The sequence below is a fragment of the Thalassophryne amazonica genome, unplaced genomic scaffold (assembly GCF_902500255.1).
Source record: "Thalassophryne amazonica unplaced genomic scaffold, fThaAma1.1, whole genome shotgun sequence".
Classification (NCBI taxonomy): Eukaryota; Metazoa; Chordata; class Actinopteri; order Batrachoidiformes; family Batrachoididae; genus Thalassophryne; species Thalassophryne amazonica.
Genome location: NW_022986246.1, coordinates 404,465 through 421,681, shown reverse-complemented (window position 1 = coordinate 421,681; position 17,217 = coordinate 404,465). Strand labels below are relative to the sequence as shown.

The 17,217-nt window shown below is 45.9% G+C and overlaps 1 protein-coding gene across 1 annotated transcript in view; it reads left to right on the top strand.

Annotated features, from left to right (window-relative positions):
- The window catches only part of LOC117505783, a 283,549-nt gene that overhangs the window by 51,280 nt on the left and 215,052 nt on the right, over positions 1-17,217 (top strand). Inside the window, 2 exon segments of the mRNA XM_034165323.1 lie at positions 7,731-7,839; positions 7,908-8,071. Of these exon segments, the coding sequence (XP_034021214.1) occupies positions 7,731-7,839; positions 7,908-8,071 (273 nt within the window).

The following is a 17,217-nucleotide window of genomic DNA, read 5'->3' as shown; positions in this document are numbered from 1 at the left end:
CTGCGGTAAACCAGAAAAGCATTGCAGTAGTCCAATCTAGAAGAGATAAATGCATGGATCAGGGTCTCAGCATCAGCCATAGACAGGATGGGATGAATCTTCACTATATTTCACAGGTGGAAGAAAGCAGTCCTCATAATATCTCTAATGTGGAGGTCAAAGGGCAACATAGGATCAAAAATTACCCGAAGGTCCCTCACTTTGTCAGTGTAATGTATGATACACGAGCCTAGGCTAAGAGTTAACAAAAGGTAAGTCCCTTCAGCTGCTCCCTTGTTTGCACTCGGGCTCGCCACAGCAAATCCGAGGTGGATCTGCATGTTGAATTGGCACAGGTTTTACGCCGGATGCCCTTCTTGCCGCAACTCCACATTACATGGAGAAATGTGGCAGGGGTGGGATTTGAACCCGAAACCTTCTGCACTGAAACCAAGCACATTAACCACTTGGCCACCACCCCCACGAGCCTAGGCTAAGAGTTAACTGGTCAAATTGATGCCGATGTCTCACTGGACCAAGAACCATCATTTCAGTCTTATCAGAGTTTAAAAGTAGGAAGTTTCTAGACATCCAACTTCTCACTGATGCAAGTCAATCTTCTAAGGATTTTATGTAGATGAGATTACCAGCATTTATCGGCATGTATAACTGAGTATCATTAGCATAGCAGTGAAAGGTAATCCCAAAATGCTGCAATATGTCTGCAAGGGGAGCTATATAAAGGGAGAAAAGCAGGGGGCCTAAGACGGACCCCTGTGGAACCCCAAATTTCATGTCACTAAGGTTAGAGGTAGTGTTACTGTACAAAACACAGTGAGAAGACTGGTCAGGTATGACATCAACCATGCAAGGGCACTCCCAGTAATCCTGAAATGATTCACAGCCTATAAAGTAAAATATGATGATCCACTGTATCAAATGCAGCACTGAGATTTAACAGCACCAGAACCGTAGTGGTGTCCGAATCCATTGTAAGCAGAAGATCATTCACCACTTTAGTGAGAGCCGTCTCTGTGGAATGATATTTTCTGAAAGCAGACTGTAGGGGCTCAAGGTCAGAGACTTGCAACCTTCCGTGTTTGGAGCTGCGCATACGTGCCATCCAGAGGCTGCAAGACCACAAGTTCTTTAGCCTGTTCTGCTTACCGCTGTGGGTGAGTAACCCCTGCTTGAGCGGGTGTTCGGTTGATGTGGCCTCAGCTCTACTGTAACTGTTTTTTTATGAGTGTGCGGTTGTGGCTTCACTTGTTTTTACGCTACTGTGTGCAGTACATGTCATTCTCATTTCCTACAAGTGCACGTTAATTTGTTACCGCTACTGTGTGCAATGGTAATGTGTGGGTGTATGTGGGTGTGGGTGGGTGGATGGGATACCGAGGGCATGTCGCACTGTAGGACATGACGCAATGTCTTGACGTTGTGGTATGAAATTGCCAGAAGTTACATTTGAGATGCAAGACTGGATTTGATCTGTTTTGGTGGAAAAAACTAAACTTCTGCCAGGGTATGTAAACATTAGAGCACAACTGTATCTTCAGTCGTCGTTTGACAGCGGTCTTTCCGTCTCCACAATTAAAGTTTATGTTGCTGCTGTCTCTTCTCCCACATGATGGCAGATGGTTGATCAATAGGATCGCACCCCTGATATGTCGCTTTTTAAGAGGTGCTCTTCGCTTTCGGCCTCTGAGGATTGCACGTGTGCCATCCTGGGATCTTCCATTGGTTCTTGAGGGTTTATGCTCTTCGCCGTTTGAGCCACTGGGTGCCAGTGTCCTCAGCTGGTTGTCAATTAAGAGTGCATTCCTCCTTGCAATTTCATCTTCTAAGTGTGTTGGAGAACTCCATGCCTCGTCAATTGCTGACAACTGCATACGCTGGAATTCTGATGGGTCAGGGGTTACTCTATGGCTGAATGCCCCTCCTTTTTACCAAAGACGGTTAGCTACTGCAGAAGCTATTCCTAGCCTGTTGTGCCCTGTTTGTGCACTTAGATGTTATATTGAACTGACAGCTGTGTTTCGTAAAAGTGATGCTCTGTTTGTCTGCTATGGGGACCCCAGGAAGAGCTGCGCCTTGTCCAAGCAAAGACTGGCGTGGTGGGTTGTTAACGCGATATTGCAAGCTTACAGGAATGGCAACCGTCAACCTCCTCTCATGCAATGTCATTCAACTGGAGGCATATCCACCTCCTGGGCTGCCCTGAGAGGTGTGCCACTGACTGACATCTGTACTGCAGCAGCCTGGGCTTCCTCCTGTACTTTTGCCTGCTTCTACAGAGTGAATGTAGCTGCTCCTCACCCTGTGGTGACGGCCGTATTATCGGTCTCTGAGGGTGGTAAGTGCGCATTTGAGGTTTGGTATGTGCACACTCCTCGTGACCTTGTTGGTATAAGGTCATCCAGGTGCTAAAGCACCGCCCTCTGGCGGTCATCCGGAATTCATAGAACCGTAGTTACATACGTAACTCTCATTTTATGATGACTTTGAAAACATTTTATTCATCAGTTCTTTACTTTTTGCCTGTAACTGATACCAATATCATTAGCTTAATTTTTATTTACAAACATTTCACTTAAATCATGTAACTTTACTTTTTTGACTCCAACAAATTGTCCTTTGACATCAACTGTATGTTTCTTAACAAACATGACGCTGACAGACATCTGACTAAATGTAACCTGTAAAATCTACACCACCAGGAACTGAACTGAAACTGTCCATCAAAAACTTTACTTTGTCTGTGACCACCAGTGTTGCCACAGTTACTTTGAAAAAGTAATCCGATTACTGATTACTCCTTGAAAAAGTAACTTAGTTACTTTACTGATTACTCAATTTTAAAAGTAAGTTAGATTATTAGTTACTGTCAGCAGCGGCTGACAACACCCCCCCCACTACCTCACCATGAAAATAACCAGTTTTGCTAAAACTCACTTTATAGTCTCCCTTTCTTAACTTCAATGAACATAAATACTTGTTTTATAAAAAATAAAATAGACATCTTTCTTAACGTCATATTTAAATGTTGACAGCACTGTAACAGTAAAACTTACAATTTATAAACTACATTGTTTATAAATGTAACGATTATAAATAAATTCTTTCTCAACATTTTAATTGTTAAAATGATTATTATTATAGTTAGTAGTATGAAAAATTGTCTTCAAAAGTGGACCTTTAGGCTGAATCTCAATTCTATCCCTTACCCCTTCCCCTCCGTTTTGTGCGGGCACGAGAGACAGAGGGGTGTCTCAGTTCTCTTTTTGGAGCGAGGTGGAGGGGAAGGTGAAGGGCTACAAACCCCGTCAAACGGAGGGTAGGAGGAGCTTACTGCTGTCTCCACAGAAACAAACATGGCACCGAAAGAGCTGCACAAATGAAGCGGCTTTTATTACAAATTACACTGTTTAGAAAGTTATAACTTGAACAAAAACTTTACAGGCAGTTGTCTATGACAGTAACGTGTCTGCTGCTGGATGCATGTTGCGTATATTGTCGTTCTGAAGTATATCGTAACTTCGCTCGTGCGCTGAGGCGTTATAATGCACATACACATGAACGCTACGATAAGACACTTTTATATCTCACAACGGAGAAAATTATGATAAAGGATAAGCATGTAAATTTGTATGTTCATAAATCTTTGGATAATAGCGCCCCCTGCTGTTGGATTTCAAGGTCTGTAATGTGTGTGTATTTAGTAAACAAACGGAGCCCTGAACACACTCATCTAATAAGCTTTCAGGCAGAAAATGAAAAGTTTCATCAATGGGAATAAGTTGGAAAATATCTACACACACATGTACATGTGTAACACACAACCTGACGTCCTGACAGACTGATATTATTTGTCAAGGACATTTCTACAGGAAATAGAGCTGGATGCAAAAAATGGGAGAATTTGAAAAAGAAATATCAGGTTAACAGAACTAGATGCAGCCCAGAACATACATACAGGTGCCGGTCATATAATTAGAATATCATGAAAAAGTGGATTTATTTCAGTCATTTCATTCAAAAAGACAAACTTGTATCACGTAGACATGCATTCCACACAGACATTTTTCATGTTTATTTATTTTAAAGAAATAAACTGTTTTCCTGTTTTATCATTAGTAATTTATGATTGTCTTTTTTGTTCTTTTTATTATTTTACTTTTACTTATTTATGTTTTATTTTTTTTATTGTGTTTTAATCTTATTTCATTTTATTCTGCTTTTAAATGATGATTGTGAAGCGCTTTGAGGCGATTAGCCGTGATTTGGCACTATATAAATTAATAAATTATTATAAATTATTTTAATTACTAATTAATTAATTACTAAACAATCAATTGATTAATCAAACAATATTAATTACTATTATTGATTATCAGTATTATTAACATTAATCAATTACTAATTATTAATACTATTAATTATTATTATTATAAATTACAAATTAATTAAATTAATTAACATGACATGATTACGATGCGTCAAAGAAATCTGCGACTTCTTCTATTTCTTTGCATTTACGCAGAAAGGCAAGAAAATAAAAAGAGCAAACAGGCTACTGCAACAAGTTGTTTCGGTTGCCATGTTAACAAACAGTCTTGACGGCAGTTTGACACGAGCAGTTTTTTTTTTTTTTTTTCTCCTAAGGTGGAGGGGTGTCTCTTACCCCTTGTTTTAAAGGGGTAGGGGTAGGGCCAAGGGAAGGGGAAGGGGTACAAAAGAGAATTGAGATTGGGGGTTAATGTAAGGGTGTGGAGGGGAACCACCCCCACCCCCCCTTTCCCTCTGGATTCGCCCCTGGTTTTCTGTCTGAGCAGGAAGAATTGAAAATGTATTTATGGAAAAAGCATGACCAGATTGACGGGTAGGAATTTTTTTTTTTTTTTCAGCATTTTTTTAACTTCATGTCATCATCAGAAAGCGACTGTAGGCACACTTGGGTGGAAAAAAACAAGTGTTAGCATTTGTTAGTGCATGTGGTTCAGCTGTTTTCAGTGAGATCACACACGGAGCAGCACAGAGATTTAAAGAGGAAAAAAGTGTAAAAATGTCTTAGTAAAGCTCAGTGCAGGTGTGCTGCCGTCAGCGTGCTTTCAGAGACAGCAACTGTTCTCGACTCTGAGCTGCGCTGCAGAAAACAGGTGAAAAACTCACAGCATCAAAGGCTTAGTGGGCAAAGTGGACGGTTCCATTGAACCTCGACATCTGCCTGCCCACGAACTGCTGCGATCCACCCACAATACAAACACAATTGAGAGGTTGACATCAAGCTGCTGTAAAGGAGTATCGGGTGTCTGGTATCAGAGCAGTTTTATGACTACAAGTAAATACATACGGGATCGGGCCAATACCTGATACTGGTATCAGCATCGGTGCATCCCTAGTTATTTTTAGTGCTTGGATTCCTGAGAAACTCCAATACAAATAGTCATTATTATTAATAACAAATGTGTGATTTTAATGTGTATAAAAGTCCCAGGACTTCCCAGACTAGTTACAAAAAAGTAACTTTATACTTTGGAAAATCACGTGTCTGTGTGTTTTCACGGTGAGATGTTCAAGTAGATGACGCTGTCATGTCTGGATGGACGCCAGTGCTGCAGTCATTAATCGAGTGCAGATACTCCAGTGTCCCGCCCACACTGAGTGCAGGGAGCAGAGCTGATTGTATCCACCACTCTGGTCAGTTTTCAAATAAAACATTGCCGTTAATATTCGGGTTAAGGTCAATATTCCGGTTTCTGAATCATTAATTACATGCTTAAGCAGACAGAGTTACTCCTGTGTACATGGTCATTGGTATCATGTGGAATATCTCCATCTAAACAGCGACAAAAGTCTTCCACTGGTGCTTGATTTAGTCTGGCGTTCGTGCAAATCCTGCTTCGCGTAACTTTTCGGCCACCTTCTTGTAAATGTCGCTATCTCATTACTTTCTACCGTCAATAAAAGACATTATATTCATGTCTTTCATGATACTAATGAAGTACAGTGGTCCCTCGTTTATCGCAGGAGTTGTTCTAAAAATAACCCGCAATAGGCGAAATCCGCGAAGTAGTCAGCGTTAGTTTTTACAATTATTATAGATGTTTTAAGGCTGTAAAACCCCTCACTAGACACTTTATACACTTTTTTCAAACAGGCATTAACATTTTCTCACTTTTCTCTCTTGTGTAAACACTCTCTTTTTTCTTCTGGGCGAGAAGATTATAAACAGACACACGCAGAACACAATACGCGTGCTCTCCCTTCGCTCACTGCCTCCGGCGGTACGGATGCGGGACCCACAAAGAATCCAAGTCATGGCCACGGCACTCTGCGGCTGCAGTATACCGAGACCCTGCGGCGCTGTGGATTTTTCCACAAATGCTGGAGCGCTCCTCATCAAAACAGCGAGCAGTCTCTGGACCTGTTGCCAGAGTTGGCGCAGCTCCGCACAGCAGAGAGGGGGGCGGTGTGAGTGGCCTACTGTGGCGTTTACCAAGCCCACAGACTCAGTAAGCGCATCGCAGGCAGTGAGAGCAATCGCGGTGATGCTGACCAGTGCTGCGACCGGCCCACCTGATAAGGACGTAGAATACAATGCGCTGTTTCTCTCTGCTTCTGTGTTGTCTGGTGGGTTGTGCGCGCCACATACAAGTAGTTGCCGTACTCAAAAGACCAAGATTTCTTGCAGATAGGACATGCGCAGAACACAAAATAATGTTCCTTTCTTTGGGGATATCCCGATGCACATTTATATGACCTGATATTCGGGTTAGAAAAGGAGTAACCCAGGGGTCTTATTCCGTTTTAAAAAAACGGAATATGAGCATATTTGGGGTGTTTACATGGCCGTACGCAACCGGGTTATTGCTAATATTCCAGTTCTGAAAGGGTTATTGGCTGCATGTAAACGTAGTCACTGTTGGTTGTATTTAGGGAATAACCCTGTTGTGCCTGATTTGCAGACATTAATGCTGGTTTTTTACGGCTGTAAATTGAGTTTTACTGACGCAATATTTGCTGTAAAACAGATAATCCATTGTTTGCACGGTTTATTTTTCTGTAAGTAATTTGACCTGGACCCGTGTTTTCAGCGAAAGACTCCTTCACCGCTGAAGACTACATCTAAACCCGCATAATAATACAGTTCGATAAAACTGTTACACAGAAAGTACTTTTAGGGAATTGTTGCTCAATTCCTGGTCCCCAATTGTCAAATAATCACCGTTAGTATTTTATTTATTAGTTTTCACAGCAGTAATTGCAGTATTTATATTGGTCGGCGAAGCTTACCGTAGCAACAGGGTCTTCATGCCAAACTGTAAATTCTGTGAGCAGACGCACAGATTTCTCCATCTGATCAGCTGCATTGAGTCATTCTGTATCAGAATCCACATCAACACTTTCGAATGATAGATTAAATTCACCCATTTCAGCATCTTCGTCGCTCCACCAGTTTCTCTCACTCTCAGCTGACAGCACCATTGTCGACATCTGTGTAGCAACATGGTCAGGGCACGGACTAATACTTCAAATGTGAAACGGTCGAATATTTTACCACTGTCAATGTGATATTTTATGGTCAGAAATCTCACGATTAAGCAGTCAGATTTGCAGAACAAATGTAATTGGATTAGAATGAAGTTTGTGCCACATCAACATGCTGTCTGCGTGCCTGTGAGGACAGTGCCCGAGGTGTGGCGGTCTGAGCAGCATGCCGTGGACTGATGAGCGCCGTCTGTTTTCAGGTTAGGAAAAGATGATGGACTGCTGGTGTGTGAGCGCTGCGATAAATCCTACCATGCACACTGTCTCACGCCCACCTTGGAGGACACTCCCACCAGCTGGATCTGCAAGGTAATGTGCACATGCACGTGCACACTCACAACATTATCAGGTGATTTCTAAATTTGTTTGTCCTGTAGAACTGCAGAGTGTGTCGCCGCTGTGGCACAACATCATCAGGACAGTGGGCCAATCATCCTTTTCTGTGCAAGTCATGTGATCCAGCCCTGCCCTGCCCTTTCTGTGGCCACACCCCCAACTTGTACTCAGCACAGGACGTGCTGATGTGTATCTGCTGTTATAGGTACGAGCTCAGGAGACCTCCACACATTTGTCTCTTTATTGCACAGTAGGATAACGGTAACGTCACATGAGCATGCTAGCTACACAAACCGCTGGACCGAATAATGTAACCAAAGTTGGACACAGCCGACCGGAGGATGTGCAGGACTGATATGAGTCTAGAAATCGTAGTTAATCAGTTTTTTATGAAATTGGCCATAATCCATCTTGAAATGTGCCCTTTGGGTTCTGTGTCAACCCACATCTGGTTTGTCTGAGTAAGGTTTTTTCTTTGGTTTAAGGTCTTGCAGTGGTGGCTGGTGCGCCAATAGATTTCCCTGCCTAGTCCAGTACAGGCATTCAAATGAACAGTCGGAAAATTACTACAATTCCACAATAATCATTTAACGTCCTTCTCAAAATCGACCCAGAAAACTTTTCTCCAAATCCTCACTGAAACCTTGTCCCCATTGTGAGCTATTCAACAAAGCAGTTTGCACTTTTTTTCTCGCAGACCTGAGCGCAATGTGCGTCCTCACACCTCTGTAAAAAAACAAAAAAAACAAACCACCTCAATCAGACTTTGCTCTGTTTGTAAGAAGTGAGGCTGTAAGCTGGTTTTAGTTGGCTTCTTTTCCACCTACCAAACTCCGAGCCGCCGACATGAGTGGAGCCAATGTGTGGCAGTTTGTGGTCATTCCTTTATCTCAGGTTCCCCTCACTTCCCAAAAACTGTGTCCCAAAGTTCTTCAGCTTTCTCTGGTGGGGCTTATGTTTCTGCCAAAAACAGCAACACTTTGATAAATCCAGGGGTGAAAATTCTATCGCAGGTTGCCCCCACCCAAGCCATTAAATTTGGCCATGCCGATTGGCCAAATATTTTAAATTTTCCTTAGCAACCACACACAATTTATCCAGGGACGAAAATTCTATCGCCCCGAAGATATTGAATTTGGTGATGCTGATTTGCCAAATATTTATTATTTTTTCCTCACAACATACACAATTGGTCATTTCACTGCACTTCAAGGGGCTCTGAGGGAGTGCCCAAGAAGAGAAATGATACATTCTGTCGGTGGAAATAAATGCACTGTTGAATGAGAGTCAGTTGGTGGAAATGTTGTTTTAATAATTCAGATTACATGTAGGCACATACTACAACCCCAATTCCAATGAAGTTAGGACGTTGTTGTTAAATGTAAATAAAAACAGAATACAATGATTTTCAAATCCTCTTCAACCTATATTCAATTGAATACACCACAAAAACAAGATATTTAATTTCAAACTGATAAACTTTATTATTTTTCTGCAAATATTTGCTCATTTTGAAATGGATGCCTGCAACACATTTCAAAAAAGTTGGGACGGGGCAACAAAAGACTGGGAAAGTTGATGAATGCTCAAAGAACACCTGTTTGGAAACGGTGAGTGTCATGAATGGGTATAAAAGGAGCATCCACAAAAGGCTCAGCCGTTCACAAGCAAAGATGGGGCAAGGATCACCACTTTGTGAACAACTGCGTGAAAAAATAGTCCAACAGTTTAAGAACGAAGGTTACGTATGTAACCACGGTTCTATAAATCCCGGATGACCATCAGAGGGCGGTGCTGAAAGCACTGATTGAGAGAGACGTTTTTTAGATAAAGGAAAGCCCAACTTAGGACCCCCATGACACAAAAACAGCTGGTCAGAGCGTCTCAGACTCTCAGTAGCTGTAATATACGCCTCCAGTGGTCTCACTGGACACAACAATGCAGAACCATCCCCAGCCACAGACGACTGGGGTCGGAAACCTGCCAATCTCAATGGCTGGTTACTATGAGCACGGGACAACACCTTAGGCAAAAATACCTGTTCGGCCACAGGGTAACATCAGCCCGATCGGGACCCCATCTGAGACACGACGAGCTGACCGATAGAACATGTAACTCACCCACTCTTTTAGCGGAGACGATGGCCAACAAAAATGAAGTCTTACCTGAGAGCCACTTGAGGTCCGCCTCTGCCAAAGGCTTGAATGGAGGATGGCAAAGTGCTTCAAGAACCAGGGTCAGATCCCAGGCTGGTGTACGTGGGGCAGCCGGTGGATGCAACCTACGAGCACCATGCAGAAAAAGAGAGACTAGATGATGGCTTCCACCTGAACAACCATCCACTCTAGTATGGTAACGGGAAATAGCTGCTACATATACCTTCAGTGTCGAGGGAGAGTGGCCTCCATCAAGGACAGATTGGAGAAAATCCAGAATAGTAGAAACGGAACAGGTGACTGGATCCTCACTGCGGGCAGAACACCACTGACAAAATAGCTGCCGCCTGTTGTCATATTGCTGCCGGGTAGAAGGTGCCCTGGCAGACAAAATGGTACGCCTGACGGGATCAGCGAGCCCAGTCAGTCTTGACCCCTGGCAACCAGCGGCCACACCCACAGGTTCAGGCTTTGAGGATCAGGGTGCCATATTCGTCCCCCCAACTGAGAGAGAAGATCCCTCCTGTGTGGAAGACACCATGGGTCGCCCCGACATAAACTCGGTAGCAATGGGAACCATGGACGCGTGGGCCAGGACGGAGCCACCAGCAACAGTCTGTGGCCCTCCCTGAGAATCTTCTGTAGAGTGGGCCAAATCAATGGAAGAGGAGGAAAAGCATACAGGAGCACCTTTGGCTACGGATGAGCAAACGCGTCCCTACCCAACGCACCCAGCACCCCTGTAAGGGAAAACCACAGAGGCCAATGAGTCGACACTTCCGTCGCGAACAGATCCACCTCTGCGCGACCATAGAGGTCCCAGATCATGCTCACCACGTTGGCGTGAAGACACCACTCCCCTGGAGCAGGCGCCTGATGAGAGAGCGCATCTGCAGCTCGGTTCTGCTCTCCCGGTAGATACTCTGCTCGCAGAGTGGACAGACGAGGAAAGGCCCATTCCAGCAGATCTCTGGAGACTTTGAGAAGACGAGCCGATTTGGTGCCCCCCTGATGGTTGATGTGGTAGACAACAGAGGTGTTGTCCGTCTGTACCAGAACGTGTCTCCCCTGCAGGTGGGGAAGAAAGTGCCTCAGAGCAAGATGTACTGCCTGTAGCTCCAGCACATTGACATGTCTCAAGTAATCCCTTCAGCTCCGGAGCCCTTGAACCGCTCTGTGCTGCTAGACCGCACCCCATCCCGTGGAACTGGCATCTGTGGTGACCACCTCTCTCTGGTACACCACAAGCCCCATTGGGATGCCCCTGGAAAAATAAGCCCTGTTCCTCCAGGGAGCCAGGGCCCGGAGGCACAACCACGTCACCGTGAGCTTGTGATGTCTGTGCAGTCGGGGGTCCAGACGAAAGCTGTTGAGCCACCTCTGCACAGGGCATAACAAAAGCAAGCCCAACGGCACGACGTGAGTGACTGACGTCAGTTTGCCGAGAAATCGCAGGAATGCAATGTATGGAAATTGCCTGACTAGTTTGAACCGGACGGATGGACGAGCGTCCATGGAAGTAGAATCCAAGGCCACCCGGAGAAAAACAGTGGTCTGAGAAGGAGTAAGGCAACTCTTTTCCAGGTTGACCTTGAGACCCAACTGGATCATGTGAGCAAGTAGCCGATGTGTATCTCGAGATCTGCGCGCTCGTTATACAGCAGACTCTGCATTCCGCATGCTTGCAGCGGGGCGAGAGCTGCCTTTACACATTGAGTGCACACCCTTGGAGAAAGGGACAGGCCAAACGGGAGCACCCGAAACTGCCAATGACGACCTTGATAGGCAAATCTCAGAAAGCGGCAGTGGTATGCCACAATAGGTATATGAAAATAGGCATCGGTCAGATCTATTCATGTAAACCACTCCCCCCTTGCCACAGTTTGAAGAACCTCCACCATGGTCAACATGCGTAACGGCAGCACCTTCAAACAACGATTGAGTCCCCGCAGATCTAAAATGGGACGAAACCAGCCAGTCTTCTTCGGTACGAGGAAATATGTTGAATAGTATCCTCTGGGTTGCTGCAGAGGATCCACCTCTTCAATAGCACCCTTGGCCAAGGGGGAGGAGAACTCCTGATCTAGTGCTCGGGCTTTCACCGGGTCGGCAATCAAAGTCACCTTGACCCGGTCCGAGATGTGTGGCCGGCGTCGGAATTGCAACCTGTAGCCATGGGTTAAAGTAGCAACCACCCACGAATCCACAATGTGAGCAGCCCAGTAGTCGAGCTGCTGATGGGAAAATCATCCAACTGCCCGTGGGGAGAGGAAGTGAGGCGGTGGCCTCACTTCTTCTCCCCACGACCCCTAGGGGCCCTGGGGGGTTGGCGGCCACCATCCGAAGCTCGGGTCTGCCTGGTTGGATGGCGGACTGGGTTACGAAAACCACCACCCGGCCTCTGCCGAGAGCCCTGCTGATAACCCTCAGATCGGTATCGAGGCGGGGGTGGCTGCACCTCATGGCCAACAGATGAACACCTCGAACACTGCGGGGGCACAGTCCTGTTGAGGCCAGAGAGATGCTGCCTAGTCTGCTGTGCCTGGATGGTCCACTCCAGTGCCTCCAGGGCAGCCAGGCCAAACAGCTCACCTGGCTCCACGGGAACACCACGGAGGTCCTACGACATGCCTCAGTCAGGTTAGACTGCGCCAGCCAAACCTGCCGACGAGCCTGAACAAGGAAAGACATAACTCGGCCAACCTCCCTTGACATTAGGGCAAAAGCCTGCAATGCAGTATCATGAAAAACCTACCACACTTGCTGCAGCACCAGTATCCTGCAGCGATGCAGAAACTGCAAACAGGAGGTGTGCCAGGGAATTACCCAACCGGCCAGCACGCGGTCCTGCATAATAAGCTTTGCAAAGGAGGTCGTCGGTCACACTGCACCGAGCCTCGCTGCGTAGAGCCTCCTCGGGAGACACAATAAGTGAGGCTACCGCCAGGTGAACCGCTGAGATGTGGTCCAAACCGGCCCTGGTGGACTCATTCATAGAGGCAAACGTTTGACCGTCCGCCGAGAGACATGATAAGGCACGAGGGTCCCGCCAACACGCGTGCAATTCCCTCAAATAGTCCACCGATAGAGGAACAGAAAAGGCAGTGGGCGCACACCCACGTCTGAAAAAAGTGCTCCCAGGTGCTGCCTCTTCTGCCACTGGAATATCTAACTGCATAAAATCCTGCACAGCGGCATCGCTCGACTCACTGACTACAGATGAGCCGAACGAACCCGTTTCATAAGCAAGAGATGAGAGTCTCTGCTTCAATCAAAACGAGAGGCCGAGGCAGCGAGAGACAACACATCCTCTTCCACCGCCAACTCGGGCATAGGTGGAGAAGCCCACGTCCCAGGCAAGGGAGCTTCCAGCTGCCGGACCTGAAACAATGACTTCATCTCAGCTAATTCCGCAGACAGCTGCTCTTCCCTTGTGGCAAGGCCTTGGTCGGCTTTGACTCGCTTCTTCTTGAGAGGAGCCGCAGTAGCAGTGACCTCACCCTGATGCTTTGAACGCCTGGGTGCAGTTACCTGCACCAAAGGTTGGAGCTGGTCGGCCTCTTGTTGAGGATGCACTTGTGGCAGCCGAGCCACTCTCACAGCACGAGGCATGCAGTTCATACAGGGATGTTCTGACAGCACCTCTGTCAGATGGTCAAGCACGAGACACTGGGCACAGGTCATGACTGTCATCTACTCGGAGTGCGAGCCCACAAGCAGCACAGCAGTGGGAGCTGTCCATAATCCAGACAGCTCAACAGGCGAATCCACCCAGCTAGCAGTCTTCAGAATATATGTCAGCACCGGGAGAGGGGGCGCGAATGCTGCTGTCACCAGTAATAGCGAAACAGGAGACCAACTCCGTAAGCTGTGATAAAACGCAGGCCAAAAAACCAGGATAGGGGAGCGCGCACGCTGCCATCAACAGAAGTAGCCAAAGAGACGAACCAGAAAAAAGAGAATAAGCGTAGTAGTGTATAACACCAGGCCCCAACCGGGAGAGGGGGCACTCACTCTGCCGTCACCGGTAATGGCAGAAACCAGCCAAACAAAAAAAGGCTAACACAGTTAGCTTTCAATGTAACCAGGCTCAAAACTGGGAGAGGGGGCAGTCACGCTGCCGTCACCGGTATTAGCAAAAACTAAACAACAAAAGGAGGCCAACACCGTTAACTTCAAACATAAATAGGCTCAAAACTGGGAGAAGGGTTGCTTACGCTGTCGTCACTGGTAATAGCAAAAACTAAACAACAAAAGGACCAAAGGCCAACCCAGGTAGCTCGAACAACTCATGCATGTCCGTATATACGTGCAATACTGGGAGAGGGGGTGAACACGCTGTCGCAAATAAAAGAGACACCTACCGTAGTAATAAAAACCGTTGCAGCCCCAGGTGGGCGAAAAATGCTGCTCCTGCCAAAAGGCAAAAGCACAATAAATATCCAGCACAAAATGGCAGACACCAACAGTAGTGAACTGCGCACGAGACGAAAAAAGGAACAGCGCCTCGGATGATGTATGCTCATATACACTGTGATTGGTCATCCGTGGTGTCACAGGTGTGACTATTTTGGTATTATTACTCGAACTGCGCATGCTCAAAGGGATCATTCAGTGCTTTCAGCACCGCCCTCTGGTAATCAGGAGGGATGAAATGGAACAGTGTTTCTCAACCTTCATTTGCAAGGAATTTAGTGATTTCATCATCTGCAGTCTATAATATAATCAGAAGATTCAGAGAATCTGGATAACTTTCTACATGTAATTGGCAAAACCGAAAACCAACATTGGATGTCTGTGACCTTCGATCCCTCAGGCAGCACTGCATTAAAAACTGACATTGTGTAAAGGATCATACCGCGTGAACTCAGGAACACTTCAGAAAACCATTTTCAGTTAACACAGTTCGTCGCTACATCTACAAGTGCATTTCAAATTGTTTTTGGAAATCATGGACATCGTGTCCTCCGGACAAAAGAAAGTAAAGACCATCCAGATTCTTACCAGTGCAAAGTTCAAAAGCCAGCATCTGTGATGGTATGGGGGTGTGTTAGTGCCCATGGCATGGGCAACTTACACATCTGTGATGGCACCATCAGTGCTGAAAGGTACATCCAGGTTTTAGAGCAACACATGCTGCCATCCAAGCAACGTCTTTTTCAGGGACGTCCCTGCTTATTTCAGCAAGACAATGCCAAGCCACATTCTGCACGTGTTACGACAGCGTGGCTTCGTAGTAAAAGAGTGCGGGTACTAGACTGGCCAGCCTGCAGTCCAGACCTGTCACCCATTGAAAATGTGTGGCGCATTATGAAGCGCAAAATACGACAACGGAGACCCCGGACTGTTGAACAACTGAAGTCGTACATCAAACAAGAATGGGAAAGAATTCCACCTGCAAAGCTTCAACAATTAGTGTCCTCAGTTCCCAAATGCTTATTGAGTGTTGTTAGAAGGAAAGGTGATGTAACACAGTGGGAAACATACCACTGTCCCAGCTTTTTTGAAACGTGTTGCAGGCATCCATTTCAAAATGAGCAATTATTTGCACAAAAACAGTAAACTTTATCAGTTTGAACATTAAATATCTTGTCTTTGGGGTTAAGTAAAACTGACATTGATAATACCTTAAAAAAAATATATATATATATATATATAAATAAATATAAATATATATATAATTTTTCCTCTCCACATCTGTGAGCGTGGTGCCCGAGCGCCCCCAATGGACCAGCCACCACTGGGTCTTTGGCGCTTCAGCCCACAGGTAGTTCAGGATGTTTGGTTTCTCTGTAGGTACAGCATTTTATGACCTCCACCCAGTTCTCGTCCTTGTCCTGATGTTATGTGTCGGACGCAGCCCGGAGAACCGACCAGCGTTTGAAGGACCCAATATAAAATAAGCAGAGCACGGTACAAAGGATAACAGAGTAATAAACATAACAGTGATGTGAAAAAATACAAACAAATAAGTGCGCGGTCTGGCGTGGCGGATTTGCGGTGTGCTCCCAGCAGCACAAAACGGTCCGGAGCCAGAACCAGTTCGGACCCAAGGACCCCGCCGACACCCCCCAGGTGGCCGCGACAAACCGAGTCTGTGAAAGAAGAAATCATTATGTGAGTCCACACTCAACACACAGAGAGACCACTCAAAGGTGTACAAACAGCAAACACTTCCTGGCTTAATTGCAAATCAGCTTCCCACCCTGAAGGCATAGAACACCCTGTTCACAAAACTCCACTGCAGTGGAAGCTGATTTAAACGACCAACATACAGCTCAATATAATAAGGTGTGAGGGACACCACATTTACTGACTGTATAAATGTTAGTCACAAAATCTAACGTACCTCAGGAAGTGTGCTGACGAGCGTGAGACCTCACCCCCTCCTCTTTCACAGACCATGCATCAAACCTGGACGTTCTCTGCATCCACTGATGATGAGATGGCTCTTGAGACAATGATCTCACCCGTCTGGTCACAAGGTCGAGTCTCTGGCAAATACACACTGTGTACTCCAGTCTTAAATGCCACCATGTTCCAATCCATGTAGATGCACCACAGCTGTGAGTCCTGACGAGCCGCAGGTGATCAGCCTCAGGTGATCAGGGTGAGGTCCTGATAAACTCAGCTACACAGCCACTCAGTCCCAAATGCAAGCCACCTGGAAGGAACAACAAAAGACAGGACAAAAGACAGAAACAAAAAGACAGCCAGGCCCCCCCAGCCATACAACACCTGATATGGAATGACTGTTCTCACGGTCCCTTTTTCACTGCTTCTTCTTCTGGATTGTGTTCGCAAAAACACAGTGAAGGTTTGCTTCATGGTTCTTGATGCTGAGCAGTCGGTGGTGGCATTTTATCGGCCGTGCACATGTTAAGTCGGTCGTCCTCTAAAAGTCAGGCTCACTTTGGTTCAGCTCAAACAAACCAAACAGTTGGTCCAGTGTTGACTGGAAAACCCAAACAGGACGTTCTGTGAGTCGTTTCTGCAGGCACACATCGGTATTTTGACTTCTTCAGGGTCGTTACCTGGTTACAGGATTAAACTCCCCTCAGGTGTCTTTGTGTTTCTGATCATAAAGAAACAGATTATCGTCACGGTACATTGGTCAGTGTACCATGACCAATGTCAATGAAGAATTACACAAAGGTCAAAATAAAAAAGTACACCACATTATTTGTCTGATCAG